The sequence below is a fragment of the Chelonoidis abingdonii genome, chromosome 13 (genome assembly GCF_003597395.2).
Source record: "Chelonoidis abingdonii isolate Lonesome George chromosome 13, CheloAbing_2.0, whole genome shotgun sequence".
NCBI classification, from domain to species: domain Eukaryota; kingdom Metazoa; phylum Chordata; order Testudines; family Testudinidae; genus Chelonoidis; species Chelonoidis abingdonii.
The window spans coordinates 18768403-18785784 of NC_133781.1; the positions used below are offsets into that span (position 1 = coordinate 18768403).

A 17382-nucleotide genomic window follows, 5' to 3' on the forward strand; every position below is an offset into this window, starting at 1 on the left:
CAGTCTCCTGATTCCCAGCCCCATGCCCTAGAAACAATGCCCAGGCAGGGGAATTTAGGGACTGTGTGCTGATCTGTGGGGGGGTCAATCAAAGTGATCCTCCCCCACGTGCGGGAGTGGAGGGGAAACTTGCACTGGAATAAGTGTGTTTGGGACCAGTCCCCTCTGCCTCGCACTCCGTCCCCAAACAAACCAGCCCTCCCCACCACCCTCTCTATGGTACTGCCCAACCGGGAGAGGCTCCACACTGTGCACTGGACGATAAACCATAGAGACGGAATACACAGGCCTGGGAAAGGGCTCTTCCTCTCCAACAGGCGGTGTTCCGGGAGGGGCGTGGTTATGCTAATTAAATTGGTTCATGGTCCGCCGGGGTGGACTTATGCTAATCAAAGGGACTTTCCGCCATTTGATTGGCTAATACGGGCGCAGGGCGGAGTCGCTTTGCTGCCCGGCCGCGGGTCGGCCGGGACGGAGGGGTGGCGGCAGAGATAGAGCGTCTCGTCTCCAGGAGGTGGGGTGCTCCTAGCGCGCTCCCTTAGCATGGGTTCGAGCTGCGGCCGTGTCTGCTGGAAGCGGGGGTCTCCCCTCCGCCGCCTCACGGGTAAGGGGGCCATCCGCTCGCTGCGCCGGGGCTGGAGAGCGTAGGGATAGGAGCCTGGCTATAGGGTACGGGGCCGCTGGCTATAGGGGAACTGGGGGGTGGGTACGGGCCGCTGGCTATGGGGTAGGGGCCCCTGGCTATAAGGGGACTGGGGGGTGGGTAGGGGCCCCTGGCTATAGAGGGATTGGGCTGGGAGGGCATAGGAGCCTGGCCTGGCTATAGGGGAGTGGGGGTGCAGGCATGGGAGCTGGGGAGGGCATAGGAACCTGGCTATGGAGCAGTAGCTCTCAGTCTTTCCAAACTACAGTCCCCCTTTCAGGAGTCTGATTTGCCTTGGTTACCCCAAGTTTCACCTCACTTAAAAACAACATGTTACAAAATCAGACATAAAAATACAAAAGCATCCCTGCCCTATTACTGAAAAATTGCTGACTTTCCTCATTTTTGCCGTATAATTATAAATAAATCAATTGGAACATAAATATTGTACTTACATTTCAGTGTATAGTCTATAGAGCAGTATAAACAAGTCAGTGTCCGTATGAAATTTTAGTTTTACTTATTTTGCTAGTGCTTTTTCTGTAGCCTGGTGTAAGACTAGGCAAATATCTAGATGAGTTGATGTAACCCTTGGAAGACCTCTTTGTACCCCCAGGGGTACATGAAACCGTGGTTCAGAAGCACTGCTATAGAAGGACTGGGGAGCCTGGCTATAAAGGGACCTGGGCGGGGGGGCATGCGTGGGGAGATGGGAGCCTGGCTACAGAGAGATTGTGGAGCCTGGGGGAGCAAAAAATGGAGTGGGGAGGGGGTTGTTGGGGTAGGAGCTGAGCTATGGAGTCAGTGACTTGGAAATTTAGGGGCGCAGGGGAATGGGGATTATGTAGCTGAGGGAATGCAAGGAGCAATGTGACAGTGAGATGGAAATGGGAAAGAAGAGATGAGAGAACCACCTGACATTTCGATGTCCAGGCCTTTAAGAACATACGCTGGTTGTGAAGCCTGTATTCACAAAAGGCACTTGGGCGGATTCCAAGGATGCCTGAGCCTTCACTCAAGGAAGTGATAGTCCAAGGGAAGAACAGAAATAGGCCTACCCTGAAATGTCCAAAACACAGATCCTGGCTGTCCCCCAAATAAAGTTGTGCCCTCAAAGTTGTTTGCTCTTGGAAAGAGTGAATAAAGCAGAGCCTCCCCTGGAGGCCCCTTTAGGCCTGTGTTTTGGAAGAGCTGAACACCTGCAACAACTGTTAATTTCAGCTGGAGTTGTGGGTGCTTTGCGCTTCCATAGTCAGGCCCCACGTGTCTCAAGCTGAGTAGCCACAATCCCTCCTGGAAATGTGGTCCTTGGTGATGTAGGAGTGGTTAGCAAGACTGCTAATGACATTAAATTTGTTTTAGCTGATTAAAAACAAAGCAACCAAAACCACTGCAGACTTGTGAGATGGATTTGGACACAATGCAGGGGAGTGAGCAATGTAAGGACACATAAAGTTCAACTGGATACGTATACAGCAATGCATATTGCTAAAACTACCTTAAACTTCTCATCTGCTGCTAGGCTCTGAATTTGCAAGACTTTTTCCAGAAGAAAATTTGGAAGTAAAGGGGGAGAGAGCTCAATGCAGATATCCGTCCTGTGTTGAGTATCGGTCTAATTAAAAACAATAATACTAAGATGCTCAGTGTTCTGTTGAAGGGAGGAGACATTTAAAAAATGATATTGTATCAAACGATACATTCTGTACGGTCCAGTTTATTACCTCAGTTTATGAAAAACAGAGCAGAGAGGGAAAAGATCCAGAGAGGGGTAGAAGAGAGAGGTTTTGAGGGATTTTTACGCAATGAAGTATATAAATACTAGAAGTTAGCCTTAAACTACAGGAGTTAGAGTAGATTTAACTATGACTTTCAAAGCTATGATCAACTCTTCCTCTTATTCCTGTCCTGTAACTTGAGTGCAAAGGATCACTTTCTTTAAAGTAACCCTGTCCAATACAAAATAGTGTTGTAAATAAACCACCAATTTCCTGATGATAACAACATCTAGGGTAACTAGAAGTAAAAGTACCCTGTAGTGATGCCTGTTTGAAAGACTCCACCATATCAGTTAGCATTTGGAGGGTGAGAGCCCTCTTCCTTGTTAAATACATATACATTTGGACATAGGAGTGTGTGCCTTGGTGGGTTGTTTGTTAATAGGATAGAGAGACCCATTGCTGGTTTAAGCTCAGGTCAGTAGTGACTAAATTGTAGCCATCTGATTACTGCTGGATGGCTTGGCAGAATGAGCTGGTTTAGTCCAGTACTCAATGAACAAATAGCCATGATGGTGATTTTTGAGATATGGACAATACTAAATTGGGGTCCTGGTCTGCAGTCTCAGCAGAGAAGCCGAAGTTTGCATGGACCATGGAAACTGAACTTCTTTCTGTCCTTCTAGGTCAGGGTGAATCAACTTGTTGTGGTAGAATGGGGAGGACACTTGCATTGCTATTGCATGTGCCGTAGCCATTTTGTAGAGAGAGAATTTCAGGCTCCAGTGACATCCGGCTGCCGCCATTCACCTGGCGTAGATTCACGAAAAATTACCCACCCCTGCAAGCATATAATCTCCTCCTTTCTGAGAAGAAAATTCTGTTCCTGTCTTGCACTTCTGTCATGCCACTCCTCTGAAGTCGTCAAAATGCTTTAATCAAAATATTAATGAATGAAGTCCAAGTTTCCTTGTGAGGTCGGCAGAAATTTCTCTACCTGATTTACAGATGAGTGAACAGTGGCATCAAGAGGCAAAGTCTCAAGGGACGCCAGTGTCGGAGCCTGGAATGGAATCCAGGACTCTTGACGCCTACTCCTCTGTGCTAACTACCTTCCCCAGACACACTCCATTTCTAAAAGAGTCCAGTTGACTCTGCAGGTACAGTGTGAGTGGATCTGGGTAACCGCTTCCTAAAATAGATACAAATATCAAGGGCACTGAAGAAAAATATCAGGGTTTGGCAGAGAGTTGTAGTCCCCGGCATTTGACCCCAGTGCATTTTTGCTTTGAATGTCTTTGTACTTAGTGGAATAAAACTTTTCAGCTGACTGCCAAGGCTATGCTGGACTATGACTGAAATCACTATTGTCTCCAGCCCTTCCGGTTGCTGTTTAATCGGATCACGTTAAAATTTATCGATGACCTGTTCTCTGAATAGCCTGCAGTGTGGGGAACGCGAAGCGCTAGATTGCCGTGGCAGCGAGATCTTTTGCTGGGCTTTCACTCAGAAGGAAAATCTCGAGTGGCAGCCCCCACCTGATAACAAAGTCAGAGGTGGAAGGGGAAGCCATAGTGTCCAGCTCACTGCGCAGAATGGAGTGCTGAAAGGGACTTAAAAGATGAAATCATCACTAGGGGAGTTGTGCTATGGCCCAGTTCAGTAAAGAATTCCTTTGAAAGGGGAGGTCTGTTACCTAGCAGAAACCCTGGGCACATCCCTGATGTTTTCCTGTTGGTGGCTTTTCTTTTCATGGTATACGTGTTCCTAAGGGTAACTTCTAGCCTTCCTTTTTAATTGGTTCTAAGTCCTGTGTTTGCTTAATGCAGAAGGACTAGCTCTTAGAAGCCTTTCGCACCCCTCCCTGTTCTGAGGTCCAGCCAGCGTGCATGGAAAATCCTAGCAGGATAAAAACATTTGTGTCAAGGGTGGTATTTTCTCTGCTCATTGACTCTGCTTTTGTGCTCTTTGCTCAGGTTTCAGCAGGCTGCTTTCTACAGCTGCTCTGGCTCCTCAGATATGTGTTGTGGGGAGTGGACCTGCTGGGTTTTACACTGCCCAGCACCTCCTGAAGGTAACTGGCTTCTGTTCAACGTAAGAGGAGATATTCAGCCTCTTGCTTGCTGGCATATGGGCCATAGACATCCCATAATTCAGGGGACGATTCTCTGGTGCCTGCACTGTGTTGGGCTGTCTCCATTAAGCCTATAAGGCTGTCACAATAAATTAGGGCAAAACTATGCTTCTGTAATAAGATACACCACAAATATCTGTCTACTGGGCTTTTAAAATTTTTATTCTACAAAATGCTGGTAACATTCATCTATAAATATATGGACACCAGGGAGAATTGCTTTAGATCCTTCTCCATATTGACTAAGCCAAACAAATGAACAAACAAATGTCACTTAACAGTAAATGTCAGAACCTTAGTCGATCAGTTATTGGTCTGGCGGTAAGAATAGATTACAAAACCTGCAGAGTGCTGCTAGTGATAAGTCACATCCATAGTTGCTTAATCAAGTGAGGTCACTTGCTTTTTACTGTCTCTGAAGTACCCTTGAGCATGCTGTAGTATAAGACTCTGCATTTTAGCCATTAATGAACTTCAAGGACAAATTTCAGGGCTACTTAATGTCCACAAATAGCACTAGAGAGATGCTGTCTTAAAATACTAGCTGCTAACGAAGTATTTAAAGCAAAAAATCTGACGGTGTCTAAAATACATACCACCTACAAACCTAAAATGTGTATAATCGATAGTAAGATTTTAGGATCTCGTCCAGCATTGTTAACTGCTGTTGGCGGGGGCCCAAAGGGTGAAATCTGGGGTATTTTTCACCCAATATACATCTGCAGCAATTGCTTAAATACCCAGTGCTAAACTCTCCATGACAGGCTGGTCAGACATGGATCTCTGCTGGCAATGTTTTGCACCATCTCATATTCCTTTCACTGACCTAGTGGGCATGTCCTAAGATAAAATAGTTATTGCACAAAAAACAAACCAGCCACAGTCTCTAGCTCAATATGGTGTTCCTATTGGTGCGAGTTAATGAATCTTCAGGTCAGAAGGTAGATCCTCCTTGTTAAGTTTCTTTAAATAATTCCTTTCCTCTTTCTATTGGGGCAGGCTGGCAAAATCCACAGTATCCCAACCTGAGCATGTGGTTTAGCAAAACACAGGAGAGTTTTGCCTGCAAATTCAGGATCAGTGTCTCTTGATGTGCAGCCAGTTTCCGCAGCAGAAGGTTGATGTTGGGCCCCTGTTGTTAGCCACTTAGCTTGTGTGCTTTTGTTCTCGCTTGATTGCTTATTTTATAACTGTGAACTTGCTCTTCTTCTCTAGCACCACAGGCTGGCCCGGGTGGATATTTATGAAAAGCTGCCAGTTCCCTTCGGCCTTGTTCGTTTTGGAGTGGCACCAGACCACCCTGAAGTCAAAGTTAGTATTGGCTTTCCCCTCGCCTAACAGGGTTGAGGTAGGGTGACCAGATGTCCTGATTTTATAGAGACAGTCCCGATTTTTGGGTCTTTTTCTTATTTAGGCTCCTATTACCCCCCCCCCCCCCCTCCCAATTTTTCACATTTGCTGTCTGGTCACCCTAGGTCGAGGGGTGGCGGAAATGGAGAATCCATGTCAGTAGCTTTGTCCAGGAGTTGTGAACTGGGTGTGGTGGTCTACTTACACCATTGTGAGCTGAGACAAGTTGTAGGTCCTCTCGAGAGGTATAAGAAGCCCCAGTGTTGGGGTGCAATTCTTGTTTGCAGGGGATTCTCTCTCTGTTGTGGGGCCTGTTTTCTGTTGCCAGAGCAGGTCTGGTCAGGCATTCCAAGGACAGAAGTGATGTTTGCTGAACAGACAAGGCTACTGGGAAGCAGAGGCGTTGGCGACTAAAGTAGGGGAAAAGTTTGGAAATGTGGGGAGGTGCACAGGGCTGTCTTTACCCATATGCAAACTATGCAGCTGTGTAGGCACCAGGAAATTTGGGGCACCAAATTTCCTGGTGCCCTATGCAGCTGCATCCTGCTCCAGCCTCTGCTCCGCCTCTTCCCCAGGACCCCTGCTGTGCCCCAGCCCCATCTCTTCCCCAGGGCCCCTGCTCCGCCCCACGCCACCTCTTCCCCAAAGCCCTCAGCCCTGCCCTGCCCTGCCCTGCCCTGCCCTGCCCCATCTCCCCTCTGCTCCACTCCAGCTCCTCCCCCACTCCCCTGAGGACTCCAGAAGTGGTGGGGCCTGCCCTCACTGGTAAGTAGAGTGGCCTGGCCCCAGCCTGCTCTGCTACCCTGGCTCCCAGCCGCACCACTGGCAAGAGCTGGGGGGCAGTTCCCCCTGCCCCCCCAAACCTGGGAGCCAGGGGAGCAGAGTAGACTGGAGCTGGGTCACTCCGCTTCCCGCAGGAATTGGCCAGCTCCCCCGCTCCCCCCCACAGAGGCCTGGCGCCAGCCCCCCCACCCCCACTGTGGAGGTCTGGGACAGGGCCCAGACAGACCCCTGTGCGGGGGCGGGTCGGGGGGGCTGCGTAGGGCACCAAAAGAGCTAGGGACGGCTCTGGAAGTGCATATAAGAATGAATTGCTGCACAGTCCGATTTCAAGAAAGAGCTCTCATATTAAAAGCTGGGAGTGTCAGGCAAGGATATCTGCACCAGAAGGTCAGTGCTGGGATTGTTCAGTAGCACCGAACATAAGAATGGTTGGAACTTTGCGTTGTTCCTCTTGATGTTGGTGAGGGCTGTTCAAGGGGCAAAATTCATGTTAGCAAAACTTCCAGCCAAGTGTTTCTTCAAAGGGGCAAATTCGCACTAGCAGTGAATGGATCTTTTTTTGTTACTATTTTTTGCCGTTTGTCGCTTCCTTTTGACAGATCTGACTGGTGTGGTGCCAAACCATGGATAACTGTGTTTATTTTAAAATGAAATATTCAAGCCTTTGTCAGATAAGAGCTATGCGTCCCAGAACAGCCAGCATGAATTAGAGAGGGAGACACTGACCTACAGCTTCAAGGCCACATGGGGGCATTGGGCACCTATACATCACCAGACCATTCCTCTGTCTCCTCTCTGGCTGTGCTTTGTAGGATGTGCTGTGTGGCTGTTAAATTTAAACCCTTTAAAACTTCTTTTGACCCTACAGAACGTAATCAACACGTTTACTCAGACGGCACATTCTGATCGCTGTGCCTATTATGGGAATGTCACTATCGGGAAGGACGTGATGGTGAAGGAGCTTCAGCGGGCTTATCACGCGGTGGTTCTGGTGGGTTAATGGTCTGTTGTGTCTAGTGGGGAAAGGACTGGGGTGGTGTCGCAATCAGATCCAGAACGCTTCACTCCTTCCTACAGAGTTTTGGGGTATTGAGTCTGTTGGATTCCCCCACTGTTTAGCCCCTCCTGTCAAGTTTGTGTTTTTAAGGGAGAGGGAATCTGTCTCTCTTAGGTTTTTATATGTTCTCCATCCTTGTAGTGTCTTAGCTCCTCACAATTTTTAAGTGATTTATCTTTACAACACCCCTGTCTGGCAGGGCAGGGCCGGGCTGGTGGGAAACCAAGGCACAGAGAGGCTAAGTGACTTGCCCAAGTCACACAGGAAGTCTGAGGGTACGTCTTCACTACCTGCTGGATTGGCGGGAAGCAATCGATCCAGTGGGGATTGATTTATCGTGTCTAGTCTAGACATGATAAATTGATCCCCGAGTGCTCTCCTGTCGATGCCTGTACTCCAGCGCTGCGAGAGGCGCAGGCAGAGTCGATGGGGGAGCGGCAGCAGTCGATTCACCACGGTGAAGACACCACGGTAAATCGATCTAAGTACGTTGACTTCAGCTACTTAGATCGATCCCCACTCTGGTATAGACCAGGGCTGAGGTAGAGCAGGGAACTGAATCCCCATCTCGCTGGTCACAGATGAGTGTCCTAACCAATGAACTGCCCTTTCTCCTGGGCGTGAAGTGTCAGGTCTGAGGTGGTGGGGGGATGAAATTCGCTCTATTTTGGCTAGAAAAGAGGGTGTTTGAATTTGTGAGTAGCTGTGCTGGTGAATATTTCCTGTAGCCATTCAGCCTGAAGTGCACATCCCAGAGCGTGTTGCTGATCTGGGGACAGATCACCTACAGAGGGAACCGTATCTCCTCCTGTCCCGTAGAGAAATGGCTGAGCTAGTAGCAGGGAAATGTCTGTTCCTTGTTTTCCATTGCAGAATGGAAAGAAACTCCCCTCCTGATTGGAACTATCGTTCTGAGTCCAGTGCCCTGGGGATCGCATGTGTCTGTGACATAGTCCGCCATAGTTCTCCTTGCTGCTGAGATGCGGGAGAAAATAGGTGCTAGTCTAAAAAGCGACAGGCTTTATGGCTATTTGGGGAGTGAGAGGCGGGTCCCAGAGGAGGAGATGGAGAGTTACCCTTTCTTCAGGTTCACATTGCCCTTGCCCTGAAAAAGCAGCTTGAAAGCCCCGCTCTCCCTCGCCACACCTCTGTGTCTGATGTAGTCCAGCCTGGCTAGATTAGTGTGATGAGCAGGGTGTCCTGCAAGCCGAGAAGAGCCGATAATTCCACAAAACTCACTGGGGTCTTTGCTGTGCTGATCTACTACCCCAGGAGGTGCCCGGATATTATGGTGATTGGCAGCAGTACAGTATCCAAGAGATGCAACCGCCGACACTGGCTCCTCTGTGTTGTGTTTGTGGAGCTGGAGATTTGCATGGTGTGTGATATTTATCCCCGCATCTAGTGGCATGTGTATGACTATGGGAATGTTGCTTCTGTCTCTGCAGAGCTATGGTGCTGAGGATAACCAAATCCTTGGAATCCCAGGGGAGAACCTTTCGACGGTTTATTCAGCAAGAGCATTTGTGGGCTGGTACAATGGACTGCCTGAGAACAGAGATGTAAGGGTTTGTTTTTTCCTCTCCTAAGCCTTCGTGCTCTCTGTGCATCTGTATGCAGTCCTCCAACTCTGGATTAGTGCCTGCCTGAAAGGCTTGCAATTGAAAAAGATTAGCAGACACAAAATTAAATCCTTCTCCAATGTTAAAAATGTGAACAATTTTCATGTCAGTAAGAGAGGATTAGCCAGCTCTGTAGATTGGCAGCACTTCTTGGAGAGGATGTAAGGAAGCCCGAAAGGGACATTTTTAGGGCTGGGGAGATTAAGCTGGCTTGTCAAAATAGTAGACGCTCACAGAGATTCCCTGTGAGAGACAGGGGAATCCAGGAAACCTACAGGAGTAGGGGCCCAGGATGTGCTGAAAGAGATGCAGGCTGGGGAAATAACTGAATGTGGTGTAAACTAGCCATTCTGATAAAGCCACACTAGGCAACTACATCTGAGGGAGTGACCTGGGCCCTTTTATCTGGGTTAAAATGGTAGCTAGAGTGAAACAGGAGGCTGAAGAAACTTCTGCCTTTGTAACAAGGAGGGGGTGGAGAGAACCAGCCTCAAGTGTGGTGAAAATGCCGGGATTGGCTGGGTGTTGAATGTACTATTCAGTGGGATCTCTCTCTTCACACAGCTGAAGCCCGACCTAAGCAGCGAGACAGCCGTGGTCCTGGGGCAGGGGAATGTAGCTCTGGATGTTGCCCGAGTTCTGCTGTCTCCACTCGATATACTCAGGGTGAGTTAAGGGAGGCATTGTATAACATAGAATGCAAGGTGCAGAGTTTGTATGAAGGGCCAGAAATCTACTTCAAATTCATTAGGGTTTGATGTAAGAGGGAAACCCAGACAAAATAGCTGATTAAAACAACCACATATAGACTCATGTGTGGGTCCTGTTTTCAAGCAGAGCCTCTCTCCCTCACAGCCTGCTTCCCCTCCTGTTCTTCCCTGCAAGGGAATCATAGTCCTAGGTTTGTAATACCCAAGCATTGCTATGGGAGTGATCGAGGGAGTCACGGATTCAGCATTGGGATCCGCCTGATGGCACCGGCAGCTGGACTGGTGCAAAAAGCCTATTTGGTGCTTTTAAAAAACAGGCAAAGAAAGCACCATGTTCCAACCTAGTCTACAATGCTCTAGAGCTTTCCCCAGTGAGAAACATTCTCCTTACATACCCGAGAGCTAGAGAATTCAGGAATAGCGCTGGGATTCTCCCAGAACCAGCTGGCCTCTTCTGTAGCACTCAGGGCACTTCATGGTGTGGAGATCATCACTTTATTTTGCCCCACACAACCTCAAACTCTGTGTTTTAAAGGCAATGAATGAGGCTTTGGCCCTTTCTCCTTGTAAGCAACAAAGAGGGAACTGCAGCCTGGCCCCTGCTGGAGGTGCTGGGAGGTTAGAAGTTTAGCCTGGGTTTCGCTTTTGGAAAGGGTGCGCCTCTTCCCCACGCATCTCTGCTTCCCAGGGTCTTAGTGGTAGCAACAGCCTCGGCAGCACCCGATGTGCCTGCTATCCAGCCTCTTAGATCTTTTCCCTACCATGCTCCTAGTTCAATAGCTGGAAGCTTGTTGGCAGCAGCTGCTGCGTACAGCTGCTGTCCCAGATGCTAGCAGCAAGGGCCTCCTAGAGCTTTCTGTCCCTCTGGAACTGAAAAGAGGCTGATTGAAACTCAACTACTACCTGCAACTTTAATGGCTAATTTAAAAAAAGCTTGGGACTTTGCCAATGTTTAGAGGCTTTACATAGTTACACGGATTGGGAAGTGAGAGCTGGGCTTCAAATGATGTGGTCTTTGGGACCAGTGGCAGTACTCAGCCCCGGTGCAAGGGGGACATGGCACTTGTCTATGAAGTGCAGCGTTCCCAAAGCTAACTCTGTGCCTTAGTCGGATTTGCTCCTTTTTTGTGCTGAATGTAGGTTCTTCCCCGCTTTTATCTCTGTGGAGCTAATCCCGCTACAAGCAAGTGAGTATGGAAATTTGTTGGACCTTGGGCATCATCAGTAAAACTGTCTGCAAGTTCTGTTTGCAGAATCTTTATCTGAAGGGGGAAGGAAGAGGCAGAAAAGAGCCCTGCTGAGCTTTTCACATTGTCTAGCTTGTGATGCTGACGGTTAGGGGAAAAACATGTTTTGACTTCTGAACTGAGCAAATCAGATTTGGAACCCTTTGAGGTAACCTCTAATTAGTCTGCTCTTCTGAATAGTACTGCCCTTCTCATTTCTTTTCGGTCATAAGGAGGCTTCGCTAAGTGTTTTAGTCTACAACCCTCAGCCATGTTTTTAGAATCATTAGGGTTGGAAGAGACCTCAGAAGGTCATCTATAGATACCATCACAGACTAAGTCAATAGGGGAGTTTCCTCCATTGTAGGGAAGGGTAAAGGGGCAAGTCACCAAATGCCCCTGTGTGAATCCCTACAGCAGAGGAGGTTACAAAGGTGAGGTTCCTCGCCCTGTTGGCCCCAAGCTTTAAATGGCTGACTGATTTGGGGTTGTGTGTGTGGTGGTTAATTTTTTTTAGCATCCTCTTAAAAGGCTTTTAAAGAAGGGAGATTTCCCTTTGAGGCTGCTCAGTAAGGCGTTACCTTGTTAACAGTATAACGACTGCAGAGAGGATTTTCAGTGAGTGCTGCGTTAAGGCGTTAGCTATCAAAACCACCTCATGCAAAGGGAGGTGGCTTTGCCTGGGCAAGCAGATGTCCTGCTGTTTTCAACTTCCTGCGCTGTGCCTGCCTCTCTCTCCCACCACCTTCGTTCATTGTCACATCTTTGTCTTGCAGAAGACTGATATCACTGAAGGCTCCTTGGCAGCCATAGCCTGCAGTAAGGTCAAGCGTGTGTGGCTTGTTGGGAGGAGGGGGCCCCTCCAGGTAGCTTTCACTATAAAGGTAAAACTTATATGTTTGAGCTTAAGGGTACTGTAATGTAACAGGATTCTCTGTGACTGTAAATCTAACCCTAAGCCCCCTCTTCTGTGGGTCTAGTTAATTCAACGTGAGCTGTTGAATCCACTAATTGTGTCTTCGAGGGTCTACAAGAAGGCACGTGAACGCTGGCATCCTGGTTACTGTGCCCACATGCTGAACTCAGCCTCTCGCCTGTAAAGCGGGAGTTGCTAGCCTGTGCCACCTGTATGGTGGGAATGGCTTCTCTTTTGGGTCTGTGCTGTTCTTATGGCTTCTCTGCCTTATCCACACACGGCACAGTGAAGCATCACGTCTTCCTGTCTGACGTTCCCAGGAGTTGCGGGAGATGATAAACCTGCCCGGTACCAGACCTCTCCTGGACCCTGCTGACTTTACAGGCCTTGGTGATGTTATTAAAGGTGAGGAATGTCTGCCCAGCACAACACAGGTTGGATGGTGAGATTTCCGTGGTGGGGTGAATGCCCATGGGTTCTATCCGGGGGAGCTCTTGGAGATGAAGGATGAGGCCAGGGGGCCTTGCCCTGCTTTCCAAAACAAAACCACTGGGCAACTTTACCCTCCCCTCATAACCCTCACATCTTGGAAACCAGTCTCTGATTCCTGCCTTGCTCCGTGTTGTCACCTGATTGGATGCAATAGTTATGGTCTATTGGGTTGTAATGAGAGAGCTAATTTCTTCTTCCCCTTTCCCTTCACTCGCTTGCTAGACCATAAGGCTTCAGAAAAAGCCTCGCAATGCCCTGATTGACTAGCACATGAGTTCCACCTGGCTGAGCCACAGTGAGGAGCAGGTCAATGGGCTGAAACAGCAGCACGGTAGCCCTGCTGGCGAATATTCAAGGATGGCTAGCAGTAGGAGAGCTGCAACACCACCTGTGTCTAGAGGAAATGGACATTCAGCTCTTACCTGCAGCACGTTCCAGCGTCGTTTGTCTGCTCAGGCTTGTAACAGCATCACATGGACTGTTAGGGAGTGATGGGGAGATGGATCATGAAGGGCAGGGGAAGTGTGTGACTTTCAGTGAAGGAGAATACATGTCTGAAAGCCCATGTTCCAAGCTAAACTGGAAGGAGAATTGCGTTCTAAGGTGCCCTTGGACTTCCTTCTCCAACTGTTGAATTCAGAGGCGGTGGCTTTTGGCAAAGCTGTTCCAAAGTCCCAATTGTGCGGCTGTGCCTGGCATGAGTTATCTGCCTTATTCATGGTTTAGAGGCTTGCAGATGCTGAGTGGATGTAATTCTTTAGCATTAACTGTACATTGGTCCAGACTCTCCTCCTTGCATGGTCCCTCTTTAGAGACTGATGGACCTTTGTTCAGGGTTCCTTATGCTCCTGCCTTGCTCCTTTAATTTTAGATGTTCCCAGACCCAGGAAGCGTCTGACCGAGCTGATGATCAAATCGGCCCTGGAGAAACCTGGTGAGAAAGAGGCCGCTCGTTGGGCATCAGCAACCAAAGAGTGGGGCTTGAAATTCCAGCGCAGCCCACTGGAGGTACTGCCCGCTGCTGATGGGAAGCAAGCAAGAGGCATCCGAATGGCCGTCACCAGGCTGGAGGTATTGACTCAAAGTTCTCTCTTTCTAAAGGATTTGCCCTCCCCATGCTTGGCTGTCTGTGTTGCTGGGAGATGAGTAAATGTCTGTTGCATCCACTTGGATCTGGAAATCTCTGGGGAATCCTTCTGCGTTAATCTAAAGACAGCTTGATACTTCTGGTCTAATTAGACCCAGCAGAACTGCCTGCTGTCTGAGCAGCTGGAATGACAGATTCTTGGGAAGTCAGCCCTAGGTCTCCCCCAGGAGCTGCTTCTGATACAAAGGGAACTTTCTGTCCATTGGTATTGATAGTTGCAGTTGGAGAATGCTCCAGTAACCCAGCCTACTAAATATTGCCAGTGACTTCAGGAGGGAGAAGGGAGATGTTGCTGTTTCTCCTGGGAGAGAAGACTCTCGACTGCATTTGCATTACAGGCTCTTTAACTCTTTTCTTTCTTCTCTCTCTCTCCCTGGGTTATGTAGGGTTCAGGCGAGTCTGCCAGAGCTGTTCCCACTGGAGAAGTGGAGGAGCTTGAATGTAGGCTGATCCTCAGCAGCATTGGCTACCGGAGCCTCCCACTTGACTCTTCAATACCATTTGATCCCAAACTGGGGATCATCCCCAACAGCCTGGGCAGGGTTCAGGGGGCACCAGGTTAGTATTAACGCTCAGGGTTGAGGTTTCTTCATGTGTAGTGTTTGGGTAACAGAGCTTATGAGTGTGTGTGCGAGCGGCGGGGGAACATTCCTATAAGAAGGTGGAGTTGTCAGTGGCCAGGAGGTTTGTGTGGATGGGAGGGTATGGGCTTGTCTAAAGAATGGGTCTGGGAACTGGGAAACCTGTGCTCCATCCCTCTGTAGCTCGCAGGCTTCCTGTGTGACCCCTCCGAGGCACAGATAACTGAACTGCCCAAGGTTTTCCCATCCGTAAAAGTGATGTAATGCCTGTTTTAAAGGAGCGTTGTGAGGCATAAGTCACCAACATCTGGAAAGCAGTTTAATATCCTCTGACAGAAATTGCTATTGACATGTCAAGTATTGTAGCAGTTTGGCCATTTTGTGTCCTTACCAAAAAAAACAAAAGGTTACAGTTTTAAAGTCCTGTCCTGCATCTTGTCACATGAATAGCTCAGATACACAAATGACCCAAAAGCATGCTGTAATAACGAGAGATGGCAGCCTGCAGTGGCTTCTTAGGGGTAACATTCTTGAGTCACTAGAAACTCCCATAGCAGCTCTGCAGTGGGGAGGACAGCATGGTTGAGACAATGCACTCTCTGCTACAGGGAGGGGAGATACTACCCTAATATACCCTACAATGGTCTTGGTAGTGATGCGAGTGTGACGTATCTTGGTGCCAGCTGTTAACAGTGGCCAGCTACATCTGAGAGGGTGTGGGTGTAAAACTATGGTGGATAAGGAAATATAGATCTATATCTAACTCTTGAGTCCCTTCAAGCTGAAGAGACAATTGTGTTGGGGCGTTGGCTGGACCCTATCCCTACATGTATACTGGGGATTGCGTCAGAGCACGTCAGACTTTGTGTAACATGCTGTTACAGGTCTGTACTGCAGCGGCTGGGTGAAGAGGGGACCCACAGGGGTGATTATCACCACCATGAATGATAGCTTTGACACAGCCCAGTCCGTGCTAGAAGATCTCCAGATGGGGGTGCTAAACCTTTCAAACTCCAAGGAAGGCTTCAAGTCTGTGAGGAGCATCCTGCACAGTCGAGGTCAGTGAACGTGCATACATGAGTCCTTGTGTGTGAGTATCTGTAGCAGTGTGTGAGCCAGCAAACTCACGCAAAAGTTCTAGCCTGAGACAATAGGTTAATGAACTGTATCCTGAAATGTGGAACATGGACTGTAATTTGACTAAGGAAAAGGGTTTGATCTTGTCTCAGTCTGTAGTAGACGTTTCTCTTCCCCTTGTCTCCGAGGGGCGGTGGGAGAGAACAAATGCCACGCACGCTAGTCTGACTGTCAGTCTCTGCCCGGGATGCATGCAGTATAATAAGATCACAGTGCTGAGAGTCAGGATTTAATTGCATGGGCAAGGCTGAGTGGACAAAGCTTGCACAGTGCGCTCTCTATTCCGGGCGCTTTTTCATTTGTATAGACACTACCCATGTTTAAATTCCACCCACTCCCACTTAGCATTCGTTTTTGTGAAGTCTTGGTTAGACTTCACTTGCTGATTAGACATAGGAAGCATTTCTCGAGTCTCTTTTATCCCTTTTGCTTTTTGACGGGAACAGTCTTTTAAATTAAAGAAATAGTGTGAAAATTGTATGATGGATTTTAATTACAATTTACAGCACTCGCTGAAGCAATAATAAGGTGGACTGCCTAATGGCGCAGAATATGGAGAGACCTGGCTGGGTGCTTGCAGCACACCTAAGGAGTGCTATTTTGAGCATCTCTGCTTATTGTTAACAAAACGAGGAACCTTGTGTATGAAGCTTTTGAGTGGTTACAGTGAATATATTGCGGAGAAAGGTGACGGTCCTGGGTCTGAGATTCTGTTACCCGCTGGTCTGTTTAAGGACAGTATGAGCTCCCCACCAGTGCTGCACTTCCATAATTCTTCAGTCCTAATCCAGAGGAACCACTCCAGGAATGCGCCAGGAGTTCGTTCCGTGGGCTGCTAAACTCTTGGTTTTGCTGCTGAGGTGACCAGAGAGGGTGCTGGTTGTGCTGCTAGATTCTTTGGTGTGAATACAAATCCATTTCATAGATGATACGCAATAGTCCTCAAACATAGCTCCTGCTTTCTACTAATTTAATCCATATTCAAGTCAGCTATTTAGAGAGAAATGTCTACCCTCGGCATGTCCTCAGTCTTTCCTATGACAGATCTCTCCTTGAGCCCTGTTGCACTTAGGCTCATAGGAATGATCACACCAGTTCAGGCCAGTCATCTTAATCCAGTATCCTGTATCTTACAGTAGAAAATACCAAATTGTGCAAGTAACCCCTTAGTAGGCTATTCCATAACTGCCTATCTGGAAGAAAGTTTTCTTCCTAACACTCTGATTTATTGTTGACTTATGCCCTGAAGCGTGAGGGTTTCTATCCTTTAATTTTTGTTTCCTGTCTACTGTAACTGTAAGCAGTTTTTATTCTTCATACAAATGATTAATCTCTGTTTGAATCATACTAAACTCTTGTCAGTGATTTCCACAGGGTATTTATGGGAGCAGAGTATATAACACAACGTGTATCCAACCCTGCATTTTATTACTAAAAAAAAACCCCACAGGTGGGGGACTGCAATTCTCTTTATTTAAATGTAGTAAGGTTTGACAGTCATTGCAGGACAGCGCATGGTTGCTTGCCAAGGGGCATTTAAAAGCAGCACAATCCTTGAGTAAAGTGTCATTGTCAGCTGCATAAACAGCACGGCTGTTGCTATTGATTGGCTTTCATAGCAATCCTTCCAGGCACATTTGGGGACAGGTTAAAACACCCCAGAGGGTCATTTACTGCTGCTGTATTTAAAGGCTTTCAGTTCAAGTGTGCTTCCCTCTAATAGTTCAAGACGTTTTAAGTGAATCAAGGCTGTTTCCCCTCCATGAGTGCTGCGCTGAATATTGTTATGGCTTGCAAGTGTCTGACTAGTCAGATTTGACTGGATCTCTGGAGCATGTCTTTTAACTGCCTTTGTGCTGCTGAGTT

At 48.1% G+C, this 17382-nt stretch overlaps 1 protein-coding gene across 2 annotated transcripts in view; it reads left to right on the forward strand.

Annotated features, from left to right (window-relative positions):
- Positions 1–472: 472 nt before the first annotated feature.
- Positions 473–17382, forward strand: part of FDXR (ferredoxin reductase) — a 32330-nt gene continuing 15420 nt past the window's right edge. The window contains exons 1-11 of one of the 2 annotated variants that reach the window (XM_032785080.2): positions 473–604; positions 4338–4435; positions 5711–5806; positions 7497–7619; positions 9134–9247; positions 9872–9973; positions 12020–12127; positions 12480–12564; positions 13523–13722; positions 14185–14356; positions 15264–15437. In XM_032785080.2, the coding sequence (XP_032640971.1) occupies positions 544–604; positions 4338–4435; positions 5711–5806; positions 7497–7619; positions 9134–9247; positions 9872–9973; positions 12020–12127; positions 12480–12564; positions 13523–13722; positions 14185–14356; positions 15264–15437 (1333 nt within the window). In that variant the 5' untranslated portion in view covers positions 473–543. The remainder of the gene's footprint in view (positions 605–4337; positions 4436–5710; positions 5807–7496; positions 7620–9133; positions 9248–9871; positions 9974–12019; positions 12128–12479; positions 12565–13522; positions 13723–14184; positions 14357–15263; positions 15438–17382) is intronic. The other variant, XM_032785083.2, reaches the window with a different exon arrangement.